At 39.8% G+C, this 23,828-nt stretch overlaps 1 protein-coding gene across 2 annotated transcripts; it reads right to left on the bottom strand.

The window, feature by feature from the left end:
• Nucleotides 1-1,599: 1,599 nt before the first annotated feature.
• On the bottom strand, nt 1,600-22,632 carry TEKT3 (tektin 3). 2 transcript variants are annotated; one of them, XM_060764515.2, is made up of 8 exons: nt 22,517-22,632; nt 16,436-17,072; nt 14,774-14,857; nt 9,382-9,452; nt 7,275-7,418; nt 6,105-6,327; nt 3,904-4,058; nt 1,600-1,973 (listed from the first exon to the last, which is right to left on the bottom strand). In XM_060764515.2, exons 2-8 carry the CDS (start codon nt 17,012-17,014, stop codon nt 1,757-1,759), a joined length of 1,473 nt encoding a protein of 490 aa, XP_060620498.2. In that variant the 5' UTR covers nt 17,015-17,072; nt 22,517-22,632; the 3' UTR covers nt 1,600-1,756. The 2 variants fall into 2 exon arrangements, with proteins under 2 accessions (XP_060620498.2, XP_067321654.1); XM_067465553.1 differs by having other exon boundaries at nt 16,436-17,107.
• Between the last annotated feature and the right edge of the window lie 1,196 nt (nt 22,633-23,828).

Genomic DNA, 23,828 nt, shown 5'->3' on the forward strand with positions numbered 1-23,828 from the left:
TCAAAGTGAGGAAGAAAAAAAGATAGAAAGAAAATCCTGACCTCTCAAAATATGATATTCTGAAGAAGTTTTCAAAGAAATAGCCATGCTAGTATCTTGCAGCATAAAAAGTGAAAAGGGAAGGGGAGGAGGGAAAAGAAATATGGCAGCATCTTAGAGAATAACTACGGTAGTTTTTATTTTTGCTTTAATGAATATAAACACACTTTGACTTATAGGTGTTGTCACATTTATCATCCCTCCCTTTTTCTTCCTCCTTTGAGGAAGTTTTTTTTAATTGATATGTTGCTTATTATATTTTAATGTGGCTAAGATATACAAGGAATTTCAGGACCTTATTACAATTTTGGACAAATATTTCCTGACTCTTTTCCTAATATTTCCAATTTTTTTAGAATTAAAGCAATGGAAATCTCCCCAGTTGTGATGCTTATCATTATACAGCTGGGCGAGTCCAGTCGAGGGATTGAGATTACACATATCAGACCCTTAGAACCAACCATTTATTTGGGTACAAAGAAAACCAAGAACATATGATTCCTTCTATGATAGGATTTCTCAACCTAGGGGTCAGGATCCCTGGAGAGGTCACAAGGGGGTGTCAGAAGGGTCACCAAAGACCATCAGAAAACACAATATTTTCTGTTGGTCGTGGGGGTTCTGTGTGGGAAGTTTGGTTCAATTCTATCATTGGTGAGGTTAATAATGCTCTTTCATTGTAGGTGAACTAGAAATCTGAGCAACTTCAACTCCCTCTATTTTCCCCAAACTCCACATTTGTGCATATTGAGGATTCATGCCAAGTTTGGTCCAGATCCATCATTATTTGAGTCCACAGTGCTTTCTGGATGTAGGTGAACTACAACTCCAAAAATCAAGGTCAATCCCCACTAAACTGTTCCAGTATTTTCTATTGGTCACAGGAGTTCTGTGTGCCAAGTTTGGTTCAATTCCATCATTGGTGGGGTTCAGAATGCTCTATTATTGTAGGTTAACCATAAATCCCAGCAACTATAACTCCGAAATGACAAAATCGATCCCCCAACCACACCAGTACTCAAATTTGGGTGTATCAGATATTTTTGCCAAATTTGGTCCAGTGAATGAAAATACATCCAGTATATAAAATATTTACATTATGATAACAACAGCAAAATTACAGCTATGAGGTTTCCACAAAAAAAATAATGTTGTGGTGGGGCTCAACACAACATGAGGAACTGTATTAAGGGGTCATGGCATTAGGATGGTTGAGAACTACTGTTCTATGGAGCCAGTGTACCGGGTGCTGTTATATCCATACTTTCTTTTGAGAAACTTAACTTAAGAATGAAAGAAGTAAGGTACGATCCTCCAGATGTTGAAGCACTGCACCTCCCAGCATGCATCACCATTGGCTATCCTTACAAAAGGTGGCAAGAATTACAAATTGGTAAAATTCAGATACTGTGCTTTGTCCACTGACTGAGATCAGTGAAATCTATTTCCAAGTAAACATGAATACGATTGGGCTGCATGCCACTTTGTTATTTACCATAAAGGAAAACATTCAACAAGAAGAAAAGGGAATACACTAAACACATCAAACAGATCGGTGAATTCCTGTGCACAGCATTCTTTAATATGTGAAAATACAGTCATATCATCAAAAATAAAAAGCTCACAAATGTGCAACAGAACAAACCTCCCCTCAACACACTTTTTATTATCTAGGGAGGCCCTAAGCTCCCTCATATGCTGTGTGATTGGCTCCTTCCTATGTGTAACCCACCAGCCGCAGTGTGTTGGGGAAGGTCTTCCGCATCCCCATGCATTTCTCCTGGTCAATGAAGAGTGAATTAGCTTTTATAGCTAGATCATGTTCTAGGTTGGCTTTAGTGTGAACCAGAGCCTGGAGGGTATCTTCTGCTTCTCTCAGCCTCTGTTGAAGTCCTTGGATGGTGTCATCAATTTCATACACTTCATTAACAAGGCTGGGCAGAACACATCAAGAAAGGATGTTAGCATGCTCAAATCATCAAAGAGACTGCTCTTGTTTCTAACTAATCATAGAATCATAGAATCATAGAATCAAAGAGTTGGAAGAGACCTCATGGGCCATCCAGTCCAACCCCCTGCCAAGAAGCAGGAATATTGCATTCAAATCACCCCTGACAAATGGCCATCCAGCCTCTGCTTAAAAGCTTCCAAAGAAGGAGCCTCCACCACACTCCGGGGCAGAGAGTTCCACTGCTGAACGGCTCTCACAGTCAGGAAGTTCTTCCTAATGTTCAGATGGAATCTCCTCTCTTGTAGTTTGAAGCCATTGTTCCGCGTCCTAGTCTCCAAGGAAGCAGAAAACAAGCTTGCTCCCTCCTCCCTGTGGCTTCATCTCACATATTTATACATGGCTATCATATCTCCTCTCAGCCTTCTCTTCTTCAGGCTAAACATGCCCAGTTCCCTAAGCCGCTCCTCATAGGGCTTGTTCTCCAGACCCTTGATCATTTTAGTCGCCCTCCTCTGTTTGCTATTGCTGATTAATCTTCTCCATGTATCTTAGTGGCATCACACAAAACAACTCTACTTGGTGAATGATCATAGCTGTTATAACAATCACTGTGATTTCATTTCCCACTAACCTCAATTTTATCCCAATCCATCCATATATGTATATAGCTACAGCTCCATGCATCTGACCAGGCAATCCTAAGCCACAAAAGCTTATGATAAATTAATGTATGAATTGTTAAAATGCCTCAAGACTCTGTTGTTGCGAATTCTGTGGATACCATTGATCTTTCTCCAACTGATGTTCACTAGTTAGGTTTCTATAAGAAAACTAATACGATAGTTTACTTCTTTAGAGACCTCATCACACTAAAGAATGAATCCACTTTAAATCTGGTTGCTGCCTCCTGCAGAATTCTGGGGTTTGTAGTTTAGGGAGGAGCCTTTAACAGCCTCACTAAACTACAAGCCCCAGAATTCTGCAGGAGGCAGAAACTACATTTAAAGTGGATTCATTCTCTAGTGTGATGAAAATGGTAGTAGAAAAGAAAGAATGCATTTTCCCCACAAAACTAATGAGAGAAAATTTGTAGACTGAACTATGGAAAAATGCCAGTGAGACAGTTAGCAGACATGGGGGAAGAGAGAATGGAAAGTTGTGGTTTCCTGTTCACATTTTAGTATTCTGGTTTTTAGTTTGGTTTTTTTATGGGCTTCATATTTCTTTAACTACTGTGAGTAGGAAAAAGCCAGCAGAGTGAGTGAAAGAGTGAGTGAAAGGTGAATGAAAGCAACCAAGGTGCCAAGAAGGCATATTGAGATGAATCCCATTTGCTGCCTGTCAGTGAACTGAGTATAACATGAACAATGCCAAAACTGGATTAGACAAACAAATCTATTTGGTCCCATTTCCTGTCTCCAATTGTAGCCAGCACTCAGAGCTTAATGGACATGTGAAAAAGCTATTCTTTATGGGTGTGACAGATGAAACCAAATGTCCTAGGCAGGTAAATCTTCACTTATTTATTCTTCCATACAAAAATTAAACATTTAAAACTTTTCTTCCTTTTAGGTGATAAAGAGATCCTTTACATGTTTCTTTTATTTTCCTTTTGCATTTTTGGAAGGTTTTTTTGTGAAAAATTCAAATTTAGGAGGTGGTTTTCCAAAACAAAATATTAGTGTATAAAAAGCCAATTGTTTGCTATTGCTGATTAGTGAAAAACAGACATGATGATCTCACACAGAAGCAAAACATTAAAACATTTTATCCCCACCCCCACCCCCCAAAATGTGGCAGTAACTCCCATTCTTATTGAGGACAAAATGTTTGTGGAAATTCTTCACATTCCTAAATTTTCTTATAGTTTATTCAGCACACCTGACCCCAAGTACAGCAACAATGCAACATACCGTAACTGAGCAGAGTCCCGACAGAGTTCTATATTGGGTCTCCTTGTGCGCTCATCTAGGCGAGTCTGGGCCACCTTCAAGGAAGCGCTTTTGCTCCTGACAGCTTTCCGAACTGCTTCTATGGTCATCTCTGTCTCAAAGATTTCTTGCAGAGTCTGCAGATTGTGGAAAGAAAGGTGATAAGAAAAATCCAACAAGAACTCTATTTTTTAAAAAAAGGAATAAAATAAAATAACAAGTGAAAATGCACACTTTTTTCTTCTGCATTGCGTTTTTGTAATAGAACTTGAATTGATCCAGAGTTGTAACCCATTCCTTTGTAGCCTTTTTCTGTGCGTCGAGCCACTTTGACTGAATCATTGCAACTTTCAATTCTCCTTAAATTGAGTTTTCTCCTGTGGGGAGCAGAAGCCCAGGAATGATACAGGGCACATCTGCACTGATCCATTATTTTGAAGAGGGGGACATGAATCTCCTGAAAAGTAGGGGGCAGAATCAGCTCAGTGGTAGCTGCACAACACATGTAGCTGATTTCGGTTAACATGGGGTATGGCTGCTTATTGTGGCCTTTAATCACATTAACAAAAGTTGTGGGTTCCTTCAAATTCTTCCCAAGAATCCAGAGCAAACCACAAATTTGGACCTGTGTAAGCAATTGGTCCAAGTTGGTTCCAAGATGAAACCATTTGTAAATGTTTACACAGCTATTCCCCATTCCCCGGACTCGAGTGACCCAGGGACATGGGATGGCTCTCATTGTTCCACTCCCATTCTTGTCATAGTGGTGGCTAGTATCTGTTGCTCACTGCCTAAAGTGATGTTGGTGAAGGCTAATCTCACTCCACGTGATGAGCAATGGACACTAACCATGTCCTGCCTACTGGCCATCACTACAAAGAGAATGGAAGGGGGGGGGATAAGGGTGGATCTACCCCACCTCCAAAATGGCTGGGGCAGATGGGTGGATAGGGGGCTGGCAAACAAAACTGTCCTGGGGATGATCCGGATTTATTTATTTATTTATTTATTTATTTATGGCATTTGTACCCTGTCTCTTCTCAACCCCCGAAGGGGGACTCAGGACAGCTTATATTAGTAATTGTGCAAGACAGCTGCATCACAATTACAATAAAATAACACAATTAAATACAAAACAATCATTAAAACCAATACATATAACATTAATTAAAACAATAAAACAACAATTTGACACTCCAGATCAGTCCTGTAATCAAGGATAAATGGACATGTGTCTGAAGACTCTTAACTTTACAGAGGTCTAGTATTGGAGTATTTTTTGTGAGTGCATTGATTTCTGTCAAAATTTCACTAAAATGGAAGGAATGACTACATCTTCAATGGGCCATTAAAGTAACATTTCCATCACATGCTCAACACAAACAAGAGAAGATGGAATATCAGGAGCTATTTTAGCAGTAATGTAATCCCTACCCATGTATTGATGACACTGCTCATAAGAGTTCTGTTTTCCCCCTATGTTTTTAAAATCACAGCTCAAAAGCCAGCATTAATTCAGAACTGATTTATTGTACAGTTCAAATTACTGGATTTGCATATGTATACACACAATGAGATATCATAGAGACAGGACTCTAGTCTAAATGATTAATATACACATTATACACATATCCTGAAGGTAATGTTATACATAGCATTTTAAATAATTTTGTGCATGAAAGTTTGTCAAGCTTGAGTCATCAAATACAGCAAGGGTATCACTAACTCAGTCACCCAAGTGGACAATTTGGGATTTTAGAATATTACAAATTTCAGAATTCTGGTTAAGAAATGCACAAACAATATAGTATCTTGTATTTCCTAGTATTTCCTAGCAGTTTGCTATCCAAGGCTAACTCTGCTTAACTTTCAAGATCAGACAGGATCTGATGCTTTTAAGGTCTTTTGATCAATGTACTTCTTTGTAATATATATATATATATATTCAGATTGCAGCCAAACTGTATCTATATGTATTTAGGCTAATAAAAGGCCTGGTATTTAAACCAAAGATTGCTGACAGTATTACCCCATTGAAAAACCCCTCTTCCAAAGAATCGATTTCCCAACAAAGCCAGTACAGCAAGCACACTGCAAAGCTCTACCCAACTCCTGCAATAAAGCTATATCATGAAGGGAGAGAGCAGTTAGCCCCAATCAGGGAGAAGAACAATTGACTCCACCTTAGCCAGATAGGTCTGGATCTTGTTTTTGGCGTCAGCTGTTTCTGAGATGCGGTTGGTAAAGGCAACGTTTGCTTTGTTAAATTGGTTCCACATCTCATTGGCAGTCACAACGAGCAGCGTCTCAATATCATCCCTGAGTTTGGCAGAGGCTGCTCGCTCACTCTGAGAGCGGAGAATGTTATCATCTGTAAACTTGGCCCAGGATTCTGGCACAGAAATCCTGGGAAAGGACAAAAAGAAACAAACAAGGAAGCCTGTACACAGTTTGTGTGGATCCTTTTGAAACAATGCAGAAGGAATACTAGCTCCATTTGCACCATATGACACTATTTTCAGTTTCAAATGTACTATTTTGAGATGTGTCCGTTTTAACTCACATTTTTACAAATGTTAATGTTTCAGCATCTTACTAGCATATATAGAGAAAGATAAAGATGGGACAAAGAAAGGGGAGTGGTAGATAGGGATTTTCAATACCACAGCAGCCACAAATTATTCAAAACTTCTGCTAATCATTCATGCTCATGCACACAGTCACAATGTGTAGTGAAAATCTTTTACATGCATCTCTTTTTTTAAAAAAGAAGAAAAGGGTACAGTTGCAGTCATATGACAGTGCTCTAGTTTGTATGTGTAATTTGTTTCTCTTTTAAAATAAAAGCTTGACTGGTGGAATATAAAACTGGAGTGACAATACAGACTAAGCAGAGACATAAGTCAATATACATGGATGTATTATGCCTACTCAGAAATTAGCAGGAATAAGCAGCCACAGCACAGCTCCAGCTTTCCATATGCATGTAAACTTTAGGTGGAATTGAGGATGGCTTTTGTGAAATCTCAGGCAACAAGCAACCATTTATGGCTCATGCATATGAATGCAGCCTCAAGTCTGTGGTGGAAGTGGCAAATTCAGAGGCAGTAGCAGGAATTGTAACATTAAGCCATGAAGTATGTGGCATTTATGTGGCCTTTTCTAAGATACATAGAAGGATATTGTCAGCTGAAGCAATGCAGAAACCTATATATCTGTTTACACAATAGCTTCCTACAGCAAGCCTGAGGGAATGATTCTTCTGTGCTATTACTTCATTAGCATGACATCAGATAAGATCAGCAGCCCTTTCCTCCAAAGGGAGCTTGTGTACAAGCCTTTGGAAAACTCACGTAGCATCCACTCGCTCCACGCCCCGATAATAGCCAATGCCATCAGATGTGTTCCTCAGATGGTGACATTTGTCATCAATTCGGTGAGCAGTTTGCTTGTCACTCAGGTCTTTCTCCAGCTCATGCTGAGCTGCTCTATTTGCTCTATTGGGGAAAATATTAAAAGGTTAGTTGTAATGATAACTTCTGTGAACATGCACACACCCCAAGTGTATCCCAGATAACGGCTCCTTCGACCCATTATCATTATTTCAACAATAATATTTCAGCTTTTCGAAACTAGAATCCTAATTTCATCCCTGTGGCTTTTCATTTAATGTAACTCCACTTGACATTTCTTTATTTCATTCAGTTTTATTTGAACCCTACTCTCCCTCATAAGACTCAAGAGCAGCTAATAATTGTATTATAAAAACATAGTCAAGATCTCAATCAGAAAATTACTGCCTAGATTCAAGTTATAGCTTGAGCTAATTTCAGCTTCCAGTAGTAGTCTAGAATCAATAAGTAATTCCTGTTCTTGTAATACATAGTTTGTTTACATGCTAAATTGAAGTTGGATGGCTCAGATACTGACAAACTACCTCCATCTTTCATGCTATATTAAAATATGATGTAGAACATATTTGAAATTTGATATAATTCAAAATTTGTATCCTTTTTCACCTGGAAAGTCACAGCTTTGGATATGGTAGTGATGACTCTAGAGTGTTTCGTAAGACACAGATTATCTGAACTATCCATCTCAGCCTTTAAGGTTGGTTCTGGAACCTAATGGATTGACGACCCTGGTGGATTATTTCTCTTGAGTACTAAATACGTAATATGTAGGTGGCTGTTGATTCTCCTTGGTCTCTCATGAGCTTTTGATTTTATTCAGGCAGGCTTTTAAGGCAGAACATTTTAAAGAATGGGACAGGGGTTGATATTAACATAGAATCTTAGAATCATAGAATTGGAAGAGACCTTGTGGATCATCCAATCCAACCCCCTGCCAAGATGCAGGAAAATCACATCAACAGCAGAAAAATCACATGTTTTATTTGCTTTAATATGTGTTATTTCTTTTAATAATTGTAATCTTTATTTATATCCCAACTTTTCCCCCATAGGGACTCAAAGTGGCTAACAAAATTATGACACAATATTAAATTCTATTTAAATATTACTATTTTGTGTGTTTAAAATTGTATAGTTTTTAAGATTGTGAGCCACTGTGGGTCCCAATCCTAGAAGAAAGGCAGGAAATAATTATGTTGTTGATAATAATAATAATAATACCATTACCCACGGTCTATTACTGGACCTGTTCTGTGAGGGAGGGACGTGGCTTTGCACTTATCTGCAGGGTTGTTATCAGGATTTGGGCTCAATTCCACAGCATGAATGTATGATGCCCCACAAAATTACATTTTAACTCTCTGTTTAATAAATATAATAAGCCACTACGTGAGAACCCATAGGACTTGGGGGAGCTGCCATCAATATGCCAATGCCATTCAACACTAGTTAGAGAGATGACTTGCAAGTGTAGAACCAGTGTCTGGGCTCAGTAATGCCTGACAATTAAGAAACTAAGTCTGAATTCCATTAAGATATCTGATTGAAGTAAACAATGCATTCTCCCAGAGAGCCTAAGTGGGAGAAGGCAGTCCTGTAGGTATCCTGGATGCCAACCATGTAGAGCTTTAAAGGTCATAACCTGAACACAGTGATCTGTCAAAATATTGATGGGACTTCATTTCTCCCCTTGGTCTTACCATGTCTTAATTACCTGCCAAGTTTTATGATCCTGTGTTTTTAAGTTGTTTCTGAGTTATGGAGAACATAAGGCAAACCTACCATGGGGTTTTCTTGGCAAGATCATTAACTTGAGGGCTATTCTACCATTTGCCTATGCCTTTTATTGAGTATGTTCAACAGACAAGTTTGTACTTCTCAGTGACAGATGGTTTCCTTCTGGTCTTGCTGAATAAGAAAACCAAGGAGGATTTTGGAAACATTTCTACTTCTTATGCTGCACTATTGGAAAAACTGATGAGGTGCTCACATCAGAATTTATTTTTAAAAACCTTTTGAGGAAAGTGAAGATGAGAAATTTCCTTACGCAAGCTGGGCAATTGCCTTGTCCAAATGTCTTCTCATTCTCTCTTGACATGAGTGGATGACATCAACCTCCTGGTCAAGCCATTAAAGCAAAAAAGCAAAACAACAAAAACCTTGTTAACATTTTCTTGAATTAATGAAGGTAACATGGGTCCAATTATCTGAATAAACAAATAATGTCTTCTCTGTGACTTTTTAAAGCACATGGTGTCCAACTATACATGCCATGTCTTAGAGAATCCTCTATTTTCTCAGCAGTAAAATGTCTCTTTCCTCCTCCCCATCTTGTGCTTTGACTTAGATTCAATCTCTAAGATATGCCACTATGTATGCATATGCAAATACAGAAATTCCAAAATTCAAAACACTTCTATCCAAAGCATTTTGGAAAAGGGATACTTAACTTATAGTACTATTAGGCAGAAGAAATGAAATTTCCCGATAAAGGAAGGGTGACACTGTTAAAGACATCTAGGAGTCCTCATATACCACAAGTTGAACATGCATCAATAGTGTGAAGTGACCGCTAAAAATGCTTATGCAATTCTAAGCTGCATCAATAGGAATACAGAGTTTAGATCAAGAAAATAAATGCTACCACTGCATTCTCCTTTGACCAATACTGTGTCCAATACTGGGTACTATAATCAAGAAGAATATTAACAAATGCAATGTGTGCAAAAAAAAAAAGATGACTGAAATGATTAAACCATGGCCTATGAGAAGTGGCTTAGGGAGCTGGGCATGTGCAACCTGGACAGGAAAAGACATGATAGTTGTGCTGCTCTAAAGACGCAGAACAATGGATTTAAACTACAGAGAAAGAGACTCCTAAACATTAGGAAAAACTTCCTGAGTGTGGTGGACTCTCTTTCTTTGGGGTTTTTAAAACAGAGGCTGGATAGCCATCTGTCTGGAGGGCTTTGATTGTGTATTCCTGCATGTCACGGGGTCGGGCTATCTTCCAGCTCTTTGTTTCTCTGATTATTGGTTCAGGGATGGTATGCCAGCCTTACCCTCCGTTGATGAGAGGGAACATGTATTGGTACATACTCTAGTGGGCTTCCAGATCATGCTACCATACTGGTGCTCATCAACAGATACAATGGGGAGAGCATCAGCCAGCAGGCTGACCATCTCATGACTGAATGCTTCTTGCATACTTGATAAAAGGCATAGGCAAACTCTGTAAGATGTAAGCACCAAAAGCTGTGACCAGTTTATCCCATCACTGACAGTGTGTTCTTGTGGTGTTTTCACCCCTCTCTGCCAACTTCTTTGCCCCTTATGCCCCTTTTAAAAATTGGATTTTAAAAGAATAACGACAGCTGAATGCAAATATATGAATAAGAAGACTGCTGATTTGAGATTTGTTTGGCAAAGTAGACCAGGGACCTCTTCTCATGGCCCTTTTGGGCCATGACATTGCACCGGCAATCAGCAGTGAAAGGGAAAGCACACAGGGTGGCTCATGGCATCCTATGCACCCTCTCTCCTCCCCTCATCACCCTTTCCCTCCCCTCATTAGATGGGTGAAAGAATGGCAATGTGCAGCAACACATGTTGCCCTGCCACCCTTTCTGCCATCACACAGCAAAAGGGGGAGGAAAGTGTGGATAGCTCAATCGGAGCTATCTAAAGTACACTTTCTTCCCCATAGTGGAGGGGAGAGCACCTTTCAGTGCTTTCCCTCCACTTTGGGAGGAATGTGGCCAGGGCCTAGTATGGATTGGGTCAGGGGCGGCTCAACCCATTACGCAAAGTAAGCATTTGCAGTATAATTGATTTTGCCCAGAGGCACTCTTGAGGCACTCTTGGGGGAAAATAGACCTTGACATATGTGAGTTATAGTTACTGGGATGTATAGTTCACCTACAATCAAATAGCATTCTGAACTCCACAAATGATGAAATTGAACAAAATATGGCACACAGAACTCCCACGAAGAACAGAAAATATATATCAGTGACTGGGTGGGGAAGGGGGCACCAAAATACTGTTTGCTTACCGTTGAAAATTACCTAGGGCTGCCTCTGGGTTGGGTGATGGTGTATAGCAGGCCACATCCTTGCCAGAATTAAAAGCGGCAAAACGGGGCAAAAATGCCCCATGTGAACAGGCCCCTGGTTCTAAAAACAGGAGTCAGCAAAGTCACACTTTGCAGCTGTGCTAATTTGAGTAGGTAATATTTCCCATGAGCTTCTTCATCTACTATCAATTTGGTCAATCAGGCATCCTCACCAAATCAGAGAAGTTTTCTTTTAGCTTTTTTCCCCACAAAACTTTTTTTAACATCTGAAATTATTTTGATGCCCACATGCTTTTTGTGTTGCCAAAATTATGGTTCTGTAGGACTGAATGTTTCCACACGGCACTCCTTGTTGGAAAACACCTTGTTTGCTTTGGATGAAAGAAGGACCCAGATAGCTTCTGATGTCCAGCTTAACTGTGTGTCACTTGCCTGTATTAGCAAGTAAGCATACTGGAAGAAATGACAGTAAGTCTGGCCCAACAGATTGCAGGATTTGTAGTCTGGAATCTTAATAGTGTGGCAAAAGCAAGAAATTGCTTAAAAATATGCCCTGATCATTAGACTTCTTATTGACTTTACTGAGAAATGTTCTATTGATCAGGGTTTTAGAATGTTATTGGCTGGATCTATACTGCCATATATTGCAGTTTCAGAATGCAAGTTAAAGACGTTGTCCCACATAGTCCCCCCACCGTTCTTGACAGTTCCCTAACTAAGAATCAAGGAGCCCATCAAATGATGCAGACAGACTTCTGTCTGTTGGTCCATGGTCAGAGAACTGTTTTTGAAATGTTAAGAAACTGGAGGGGGGAGGCAGGGGGAAATCGTCTTCTGAGCTCATTATTTGTATGGAAATGGGAGAAAGTGAGGGAAAGACATGGATGGGATCTTTCAAATTTGCCCATGTTGAATTGCTCCAGTGACACAGAGTAAGTAGTGTTCCTCTGGGTGGTCTTCTACCAAGCATTGCCATTTCTCTCCTAAAATTCTGCTACATGAGCCTGGTGAGGTATTTTTTAAAATTTAATTTAATCATTAGAAATACTGAAATGTCAAGATATCACCAATTTGTTTTTTCTGTTATTTCTCCTTCATAGTAATCTTGGATTTAGAAATTGTGCTACTTCTAGCTTTTTAGATTTTGGACTTCTGCTATTGAGAATAATGGGAGTGGAGGGAAACAAGGGTAGCCCAGAGAAGTGGTGTTTTGGCCTTCTGCTACTGAGAGTAATGAGATTGGGAGGAAAGGACAGGAGTGTAGATAAGGGGGGGGGGGTCTGTCTTAAGAACAATGTCCTTTGTCTTCTCAAGAGTAAGGGGATTGGAAAGGAAAGTCAAGTATCCCAGAAATTGTGTCTAAGAATGGTGCTTCAGGTCTCCTCTAAGCAGATGGTTCAGGCGGGAGGAGGTGATCCTCTGTGATGGGGGGTAGGAAATTATTTGTCATCTTTAAAGATGGAATCTCATACAAAGAAGACAATTCTACATGCAAGAAGACAATTTCCCCCACTTTCTCCAATTTTTCCCCACCTATGTCAGATGAAGTGCTAACTGCACTGAACTGGATTATATGAGGCTATAAGACAGTTTAGTGCTTTTTTGTGAGGCATCATACATTATTTGGCAGTTTAGATCCAGCCATTGTGCAAAGATTCCACATTCACCAACAGCCATTTTGATTGATAGATGTTATCATGGCTGAACATAATGCAGAACATTAGGATTATCGCTTAATATGTACGACAGAGATAAGCCGGCCCTGAACTAAATTAAGAACTCTTTGATTCAAACTCTGACCTGAAGAACTATTCGGCAAGAGCCATCCAGTGTATATTTTAGGGACACAAACATAAAGGCTAAAATAACCCTGAAACCCATTTTAAAGGTTAGTCAGCTGTCTAGTGTGATGGAGGTCTGTGTTGCTATGCCCCACTTAGCAATACCAAAGATTTCCATTGCTCTATTAATGACTGAATTTTAAAGTGGATGTCAGGGGTCCAGCAAGGAAATAAAATTTATGTTTGATGCAGGATCTCAGCAAAAATTAAAATGTATTGGTTCAGACCAAAGCTTTAAAGCTTTTGAGAGAAGGAGAACCATTATTCCAAAATCCACCAGCCAACAGTGGTTCTCCTGGCTGTGGTTCTCCTGACTGTGGGATTCTGGGGGCTATAATCCTAAAAAGTCATTTTTCCTAAACCAGATGGGGAAAGTTTTACTGCTGAAGATGTAAACACTTGAGAGGAGAAAGCACAAACAAGGCAGGACTAAGAAGAAGGATGTATAAAGGAAAACAAGGCCCGGAAGACACGTCCAAGATAGCACCGAGATACTTAAAATTATTGTTGGGATACTTCCTGCCTTCTGTAACATCAGTGAGGTTCCTAAACAGTGTCCAGGAATTGCAGGAAGAACAGGAAAAAGTCAGGCAGAAGATGAGGGAGTACTTGACATGTACTGAATAGTAAGTGCCCTAAAACAGTTACCTCTTGAGGATTTTTTTTCTTTGTATTCTGTTTTCAAACCAAACTGTTTCCTCCCATGCGCACACGATTGCAACGATCAGTAATGGAAGAATACATTGTCATTTTTCATACTTTACAGGTTTATTTAATTCTGACTTTCTTATAATCCCTCCACACACTCACTTGCTGCTTCTTCATGAATGAAATCATCAGTGTGCATCTATTTAAAGCTTACTCTTTGTAGCCAGTAAAAAGATCCCATGAGTATACTTTAACTTGTTTTTTACATACTGTGTTTCCTTTATGTCAGCTATCCACCATGAAGAGAAAGATTTGTGTCAGGGCTGTAGAGTGTGGTGTTACTGGACTGCAACAACTGCTCAGAGCTGCTCTGAGGAAAAGTATCCTCACCCCATCTTTGCCATGATCCAAAGTGGCAAAATGGGGCAAAAATGCCCTGTGTAAGAGGTCCATAGCCACACTGACATTTGTAGTGGATGATGGGTGTTGCAGTCCAAGATCAGTGAGGCTCTTAGTCTTCATACCTGATATATGTGACATTTACTAAAATGCTTTCCCATCCCGATCATCATATTAATACCAGAAAACATATGGAGAAAAACATCATGCAGAAGACTTTCATTTTAGCATTTCTGGGAATACTTCTTGGTAGAAGGACAAGATACAACCGAACAACCAAACAACCAAGCCAGATTTTTAAATGGATTCAAAGACCCTGTAGCATTATACCACTAGCCAGAACTGGAATTTTCCAACATTCTTCATGTTACACCATCCACAAAACCACATTTGTTTTACTTTTCTACATGATCAACACAGCTACCCCTGCATATATATTATTTTTTCCTCCTATTCATGGTATTGTGTGAACTTACCATCATTAGTTGTTTTTCTACATCATCATGAACAAGATCAATGCCCATCCTCTTCTCTCTGTGAAGTAAGCATTCCTGGGCTACCTATTGGACATTAGAAAAAACTCTGATGAAAGTTATATTTTATGTAAATGAGCTTTCAAAACCCATTTAAAGACCTACCAGCCAGTTTTAAACATGAATTTTAAACTTGTCTTCTATGCTTTAATCTTGGTTCTGTGTATTTTAATATGCATTTCATAGAAATATGTTTTAATATGTGTCTTTACAACGATTATTTACAATAATATGTGTATTTACATCTATTGTGTGTTTTAACTATGTTATAACCTGCTTCAAGCCATGAGGAGAGGTGGGTAAGAAATAAAATTATTGTTATTATTGCTATTATCATTATTATCACTGCTATTCAAATTTGCTATTATGTAACAGAGGAATATGTTCCATGGTGTTCCCGTGCCCCACACACTGAAATGGATCCTTATGTGAATTCATTTTATGGTGGATAATACTATCTGTCATGCTATCAGTATCTACCTATTTGGCATTTGCCAGAGATGTTCGTTTGGAACTATGCAGAAGCTGTTCACCTGCTTTGATGCAGGTGGATGATATTTATTTTCAAGATATGGAATCATTTTTTTACTATAGATCTCATTATCCCCTAGATCAGTGGTTCTCAACCTGTGGATCCCCAGATGGTTTGGCCTTCAACTCCCAGAAATCCTAACAGCCTGTAAAATGGCTGAGTTTTCTGGGAGTTGTGGGCCAAAACACCTGGGGACCCACAGTTGAGAACCACTTCCCTAGATAGCTGAGGAATTCAGGATGGGGGATATAGCCCCTTTTTTTTAAAGTGTTTTGAATACACAAGAGTGGGCAAAGCAGAGTACATATGGACCATTTGTTGACCCCTTAGTCCCCCAGTATTCCAAAAAATGTAAGGGCATCTTCTAATGTCTTTAACAATTTCATTGATTCCCAATAACCCAGTGTTTCTCAAACTGTGCTCCTCCAGATGTTTTAGACTTCAGCTCCCACAATTCCCAACAGCTAGTAAACTGGCTGGGATTTCTGAGAGCTGAAGTCCAAAACACCTGGAGGAGCAGAATTTGAGAAACACTTCACTAACCTCTGAGACTTACTCCTGGTTATAAAAACATTTTCTGCTAAGCTCTTTTTGCTGTGTAGCCTGCTGTTTCCTGTTGCAGGATAATACAAGATTCTGTTTATGGTTTAAATGCTGCTTTATGGAATGATGTTTTAGGTTTTCTCTACCTTAATGCTATTGATTTTTTTGAAAGGAGAGAGAAGGCTCAATAAACTGGAACTGATTTTCTTCTGAGAATGGAGGCAAATAGTGTAGTGTGAGATATAATATTCATTTGATGCTTGTTGAAATGACAGGGTTTTCCAGAGTCAAGATGAAGTGATTCATAGCTAAAGTTAAAATGAGAGCAAAGGGCAGTGCTGGGGTTGAAAAGGTAGGCCTTTTAAAGCCAGATACAGCCCTGGTGTTTTTGGCAGTGATTTGCAGGATGATTTTCATACACTGAAGATTTGGATTATTTCCCATTAACCACCAATTAATGCAGAAAAGGCCCAATAAGTGCATGGAATAGCTGAATCACAGTATATATCAATGGAGTTAACCACATTTACCTGTAGTTGTCCTTCTGTTTCTACCAGGGCTCTTTCTATTCTCTTCTTCATTTCTGTAAGAGCATTTGTTTCTCCAATCATCCCATCTATCTCATGGTTGATCTCTGATTTCCAAAACACTATATCATTGACGCGTTCTCCCAGGTTTTTGGTGGATTCATTTTGAGTTTTCCTGATCTGCTGATCCTTTTCTTGAATCATCCGGGAAGTGTCCACCCTCAGCCTCTCAGCATTGTGCCGGGATGCCTCTGACTCCTTGTAGTTAGTCAGAGTAGCCCGATACCAGTCATCTGGAGTGTACCTTGTAAAGAGGTTTGTTCTGTTGGAGACGAAAGGGAGTGCATGGCTTGGGGTGAGTCCCTGAGAGCTTTTTGAGAAAGGAGCCAAAGTTGGGGTGATGGCTGCAACTTTATAGTAGGTACTCGGTCTCCAAGGAAGGCTCAGACTATGAGTCAGTGCATAGTGAGGGAATCGGTTCTTGTAACTTGAGGCCATGGTGCTGATGGCTGGCAGGAAATTTGAGGGTGTTGGTCTGGGATGGGCAAAGGTTGCTGTCAAGGCTGAGCCCACCAGCTCCATGATTGCAGAAGTCTATCCAGTCAAGGTTCTTGTGTCAAAGGGAAGAAAGAAGTCCTGCCTACAGATAAGAGAACCAATGAGTTGGTGGGAAGCCTGAGGAGTAATGGCAGGAGGAAAGGCAACTTATTTCCAACAACAAATATTTGGATGCCATTTCAAAAGAAAAAAACAATTAGCTATTTACAGTGCATTTTTTTTTGTCGTGTCAGGAGTGACTCCTGGTGTGAGAGAATTTGGCCGTCTGCAAGGACGTTGCCCAGGGGGCGCCCGGATGATTTTGATGTTTTATCATCCTTGTGGGAGGCTTCTCTCATGTCCCCGCATGAGGAGCTGGAGCTGATAGAGGGAGCTCATCATCCTCTCCCCGGATTTGAACCTGCGACCTGTCGGTCTTCAGTCCTGCCAGCACAGGGGCTTTACCCACTGCGCCACCGGGGGCGCAATATCCTACACATATCTATTGAGATGTCCCATTGATTTAACAAAGCTCACTCAAAGGTACATGGATACAACTCCAATATAGTAGTAGCAACAGCAACAACAATAACAATGCATTGGAATGGCATTTATTTCTGCTAGAGAGAGGGCACAAGGAAATTCTGAGTTTTGCCCCAAATTATAAATTCCAGGTTTTCATGAGATACAATCATGGTACTTAAACTACGATTAAACTGTTATAATTATGTGGTGTGGATTTATCTTTTCTTTATCTAAGTGCCAAGTATATGCAGCTGCCATACTTGCGAGATCCCAGTTCCATCTGCAAACAAGATGCTACAATACACAGACGTTTTTCAGATCTACCAGAGCAGGTTTCATTGTTTTGTAGCCAAGAAGCCATGGTCATCCAATGAGCTTACTTATACTCAATGGAAATTCCTATGGGGCAAAAAATCAACAGTGGACTTACAGAACATCCCATTGACCATGAGCTCCCTATATTCTAGAATTATAGTGAAGTATATGTGGAAATATTTTGAAAATGTGAAATATCTTGCACAAGCGAAATCCAGTGCAGAAAATCTTTCTGGATACCTAGCCTGCACATCTAGAAGGAAAACCCACTATAGACAGATAGAAATCATGTGATTACCACACATATATAAATGCCATAACCATGATACAGAAAAGGAAAATCAATATCAAAGAGTTTGGCCAACTGTCATGTAAAAGGGAAAAAGGTACATTTCATTGCAGCTTGCAAGAAGAAATTGTGTAAATGTCACCATCATTCAGCAAAGATTACTTAGAAGGAAAACGCACCCTAGGTCAACTTTTTGACAGTGTTTTTTTTCTTTAACACAATAATATTCTTGGAGTTATCTTAAAGGCTCACCTTGGAAATGTCAGCCACATGGAGAGATTATTGGTTCAAGTAACCACAAGCTGACTCGCAATCCATTGTCCCTTTCATTTTGCTAATTGTAGGCTAGAACTCTAATGTAAATATATCAATGTGTACATAATATGAAGTTCAGTAACAAACATGATGCATTGTGCTTAGAAAAAAACTTTACTCTGGTTACTAGAGTGGATCACTGGTAAAACAGACCAACTTTGCTGTATCAAACAGATAGAAAAGACAGACTTAGCACTTCAGCTGTTCTCCAGTACCATGAAGGACAGAATTACAGTCTCCCAAAATTATAGGTAGTTGGTGGGCAACCATGTGAGTAGATTATGTGAATCCACTCTAGCTATCACTTCAAACTTTAAATGAGGTACCTCAAGTGCTGAACCCCACTCCCAAAAATGGTATAGCATCTTGAATATATCCTTTATTGTTCAGATGAAAACCCAGAGTGAACTCCTCACACATACCATCTAATATGAGAGTGGCTACCACTGGCCTACATTCCCATATAATATTTCTCTTGTTAGTGTTCTAACTAACGTTAGACTTTGTTGTAATAGTGCTATGCTGTGCTAATTGTTGTTTTAATGCTAATGCCTTGGGCTGCTGCATGCCTTTTAGAACTGCTCACTTCTCCATTCAGACTATAATCCAAAACACAGCTTAACTCCGTGAAACTAAATTAATTTGGCACTGATGAGGTCCAGTGACACCTGGAGGCTCACATGTGCAGGGGAATGCATTTCTCTTTCTTTGCCAAATGTATCAAATGTCACCTGCTTTATGAACAGCATAATGCATCCTGTGTCCCCCTTTTTTCTGGGGAGGAGGAGGAAAAAGAGGAAGGGGAAGATGTGGAAAATAAACAGAAACAAACAGGTAAAAAGACATATTAACTCCCTGCTACAAGTCTTAATCTTTCTCCTTCTATTGAGTTAATGGAAGATTTGATTGTTTATGCAGGTTATTGAAAAAAAACAGTGTTAAATTCTAGTCTGTGCATACATTCTTTTTGTTCAGAAGGCTCCTGGACAACTGCCCAGCATAGGCATGTGTTACAATAATCCTGCTCTGTCAAATCCACCCCTATCTCTGTCAAAGCCAACTCCTATCTCCTGTCCAGGAGACAGTCTGTGCTTTCATTACATTCTTTTCACCTGCAGCTCCTCTTCATAACATTATTGGAACTGCAATTGATTGCCTTCCACCAGGCTTTCCCAGAAATGTCCTTCACACCTCTCATTAAAAAATTGGAGTATCCCCCCAACTCCCGCCATGGTTCAAAACTGTTGAAAAATGCAGTGGCTTAGTCCAATCATCCAGGCCTAAATCCACCCCATTAATTTGGAGTCTTGGCCCTGACCCCCTCTGCCATTGCTCACTTCTGATGTAGGAAAATATAGGCAATGATCAAGATCTTTTGGGTCAGTGTGATTGGCAGCAGAGGGAGAGGAGTCATGATGCCAAAGCTGACGTGGAGGTGTGTGCATTGTATTGTTGGGGGAATGGCAGCAAGTGCTGTGTGTGTCCAGAGACAAAACTGCTCTGTGGACATTACCTCATCACAGAGATTCGTATCACTGCTCTGTCACTGATGCTGTTATGACTTGATCAAAAAAGTGACTTAGATTGTCATAAATGACATTTTGCCAGCATAAATCACCAAGAGGATTCCAGGGATATCTTATAAGGGATTTTCAAGCAAAGAGACTTCTATTTAGAAATATATCTTTTTTTTCCCCAAATGACATTGTTTTCCATCTTCTTCTTGATTCATTATTTCAGCCGTGAAGGGCAAATAATCAAAATTTCTTCAGAGCCAGCCCTACAATTAGGCAGAGAGAGGGAGCTGTTTGAGGAAGCAGCTTTTGGATTCTGTAAAAGAGCTGATCCTGCAGGCCTTTGGGAGCAGTGACTCAGCCATTTGAAGATCAAAATATGCTTGGATAAATTTAATTGAGGGTGGGGAGAAGAGTCCATGGACTTTGGAGGCTAAAGCCTGGAGACATATAATAGCCTCTGTGGGCCACACATTTCTTATTGCTGTTTTACATTCTGAAGGTTCCTGAAAGTCTCCACTGATCTTTTAGGACAGAGCACTCCAAAGTGACTTTTTTTTAAAGGTCATACTAATTGGGGGTTTCTAGGCTGCAGCTCAAAAGTTACTTTTCTGAGCTGTGATTTTTTTTTCCCCCATAAGCTTAGTTGGCCTTTTGGTTTCCTTTCCCTAGCAAGCAAAGAATTCATTATTTACACATGGTTGGTAAGTGATTGCAGTAAGTCTTCCTCATAGTATGCTGTATTTTTATCTTCAATGTTCTGTTTTTAAATAGTTGTGAACTTTTAAAAAACAACTGCATTTTCATACAATATCTTGTTTAATTACGTTTTGACCATCAGGCTTTTAGCATTAGCTTGTTTCAGCTCTGAGGCAAGGGTCACATATCAGAAGAAAGGTCCAGGGGGGAGGGAGGAACCATTCAAGGTACTGAATCCTGTTTTCAAAATAGGTTACGTACTTGAGACAACTGCTTCAACATTGGGACAAATACCCATCAACGCACTGCCTTGGAAGCTACAGCAGCCACTGAATTACACAGCAGCTGGATATAGAATGTTTTTCCATTTATTTTTGAAATATTTCTCCAGTAACTTGTTTGACAAGCCTCCAACTGTAAATGATGGCAAACCAAAGGGGGGAAATGTTAAAATAGCAAACATTATCCACCACAAAGCTTTCTCTTTGACATTCCAAGTACTTATCTGTTTGAAATCCTTATCCCTATGATGCCCATTACCAAAGGTTTCATTCCAGAAATCCAAACAAGAGATTCAATAACTGAAGCCTCATCTGGAGTCTAAATCTACAAACTTCCACCCCTGACTCACACAGGGTTGACCGTCATATTTCTATTGTGCATTTATTGAAAAGTGATTTTTAGAGAAGTTTGTGGCTCCCTTCTCACCCTCCATCCCCAACTTTTCAGACAACTTACTACAATCTTCCATAATTATATCCAGAGCATATTAAGGTCTTGAAAATGGAAGATTAGATGGAAAGATTGTAGGGGTGATCACACAGCACCATATTCATTCTGTACTTTTTTTATTATTTCCTTTTCTTTCCTTTTTTAATGCAGAAAGTTTGTATACATTTAATAAATAAATATCCACCCAGAAAACGATACTGTTCCCCCAGCAATTATAGTTCTCTGCATTTAGCTGAGAACTATATTATTTGGCAATAATATCTTTCCACATGCTCTAGTGGGATGTAAATATTTATTTTCCAAGTGAGGGAAAATAATTTCTGCAGTCTTCTCCCTGTGGCAGAGAAAACTAATATTTGTGTGCAGTTCTTTTCCAATATACACAGATCCTGAAGTGTTTCGGGAAATTATTTTGCACATTAAGTCACGTGGGGTTTTTGCCCAATAACTAGTTTTTTGTGTGCAGGATTACTGGTTTTTAAATAGAAGATCAACAATTTTGTGCATTTCTGCACAAAAAAAAGAATGTATTTGTACAGAAATTCATGCAAACAATCCACATGTATTTCTATGCAGAATAGCCTGACACATTTTAAGATGTGCAAATACCAGGTGAAAATGGCACAGAATTCTCACCACTGTGTTTTCTTCCTGCCTGGGTGTCAGAAAACTTATTTTTCAACTAGGAAATCAGTAATAGCAAATATTCTTTCCAATTCAGGTCTTTAGTTTTTCCCTGTTAAAAAGTAACAAGTCTCTTTCCCATAAGTATCTTCTCTCTTCCCAACCCTCCATTACCACAGTTTATTATTAAGTGATTCCTTTTGAATCTGAGCAGTGGATTTTTTGAAGGGGGTGAAGGGCTCATGAATATATTCTTGTGTTCATTTGTCCTCCTTAGCCTAGTGCATCAAACCTTTTCCACAGGCTGCAGAGGCAAAGATTTGTGGAAACCACTATTCGGGAGAAGGCATCACTTGTAGTCTAGATGTTTTCTGACCTCTTCTTTGCTCAAGGTGAAACATGCCTAGGGATAGAGAGGCAAAATGCCTGCCCAGACGGTTTGTGTGTTCTGTAAGGGTAGTGGCTCTTTGGCCAATTTCTGCTCCACTCCTGCCAGGAGAGGCCTCCTCAGTAGCCCCTGTGGCTGCAACTTACCTGTCTGCAGGCTGGTGCTGAGGAAGAGAAGGGAAGGAATGGAAAGAGGCTCGTATCCCCATAGGCTGCTGAGCACCCAATGCCCAGGGGCAACATCTTCCTCCTATTCTTCCCTCCCACACAAGGCTTCTATCCCACCCTCACCCTTTGTGACATACATCCTTCCAATACTTGCCATTGGTTGAAAGAATTGTGGAAGGGAAACAAGGGAGGGGGAGGAGGAGGAGGGAGTGTTGTTAAGGACTCATAGGCTGCTTAGTAACTGTACTCCCTCACTGGTGAAAAGCAGGAGAGGGGAGGGAGAGAAAGAGTAAATAGATAGGGATTCTTCGGTGAACCTACTGCTGTGGGCACATAGAAGAGAGATGTTTGCTGCTGAGAAAAAATGAACAACCTCTCTGTACAACTGTATGAAATCTCTTAGTCTTAAAGGTGATATGGGATTCTTTGTAGTTTTAGCTGCGACAATAAAACAGCTATCTGCTTGGAGATAGCATGCCTAACTGGCAATAGTATGTGCTCTGCTTTATCTGTGACAATCATATGGTAGAAAATGGTACAGATAACAAGAGTCAGCATAGAGGTCTGCCAATCAAAGGCAATATGCAACTACTCTTTGTTTTTTCCTGAATGGACTTTTGTGAGACGAAGAACAAAAGCAAATGTGAACAAATGTCATAAAATCTACTGTGTGCCTTCAAGTCACCTGTCAATTTATGGCAAATCCACTGATTTTGTAGGGTTGTCTAGGCCAGGCCTCCAGAAAAATTCCAGGTTTGGGGCTGGGCACCCCACTGGAAAAATATTTCAAAACCACCAAGTTGTGAGCGATATGAAGATATTGTTGTTTCTCAATGTACATTTTATTTCGAGGTCACAGGAAAACTCAACAATGGTTCAAAATATGTGCAAGCAAAGTCCAACCAAAATGTAGAACTTACATTTTAATGTCATTGGTTTCCATGTGTGGCTTGGGTTGGTTATAGGACTGCTCTGATTTTATTCTGCTCTGAATTAAGAAAGGGGAGGGGCAGATGCAAGACACTCCCAGAGAATGTTTTGTCCCATTTCCTCAATTTTTGCAATGACTTGGTATCTCAATAGCCTCCATTTAAGAGGAAAAGAAAGGGGAAACCACAATGTTCATTTCTTGCCCCCACCCTCACTTGTTAAGTAGTGCTGGAGAGGGGATATACAACTCCCACATTTTTGTTGTGAATACAATAAAGAAATTGACCCTTGTTGGATCCTCTGTTACTTGATTACCCGTAGAAATAATCACAGCGTATTTCCTTTGAAACTCACACACACA

Source organism: Anolis sagrei, chromosome 2, assembly GCF_037176765.1.
Source record: "Anolis sagrei isolate rAnoSag1 chromosome 2, rAnoSag1.mat, whole genome shotgun sequence".
NCBI lineage: Eukaryota > Metazoa > Chordata > Lepidosauria > Squamata > Dactyloidae > Anolis > Anolis sagrei.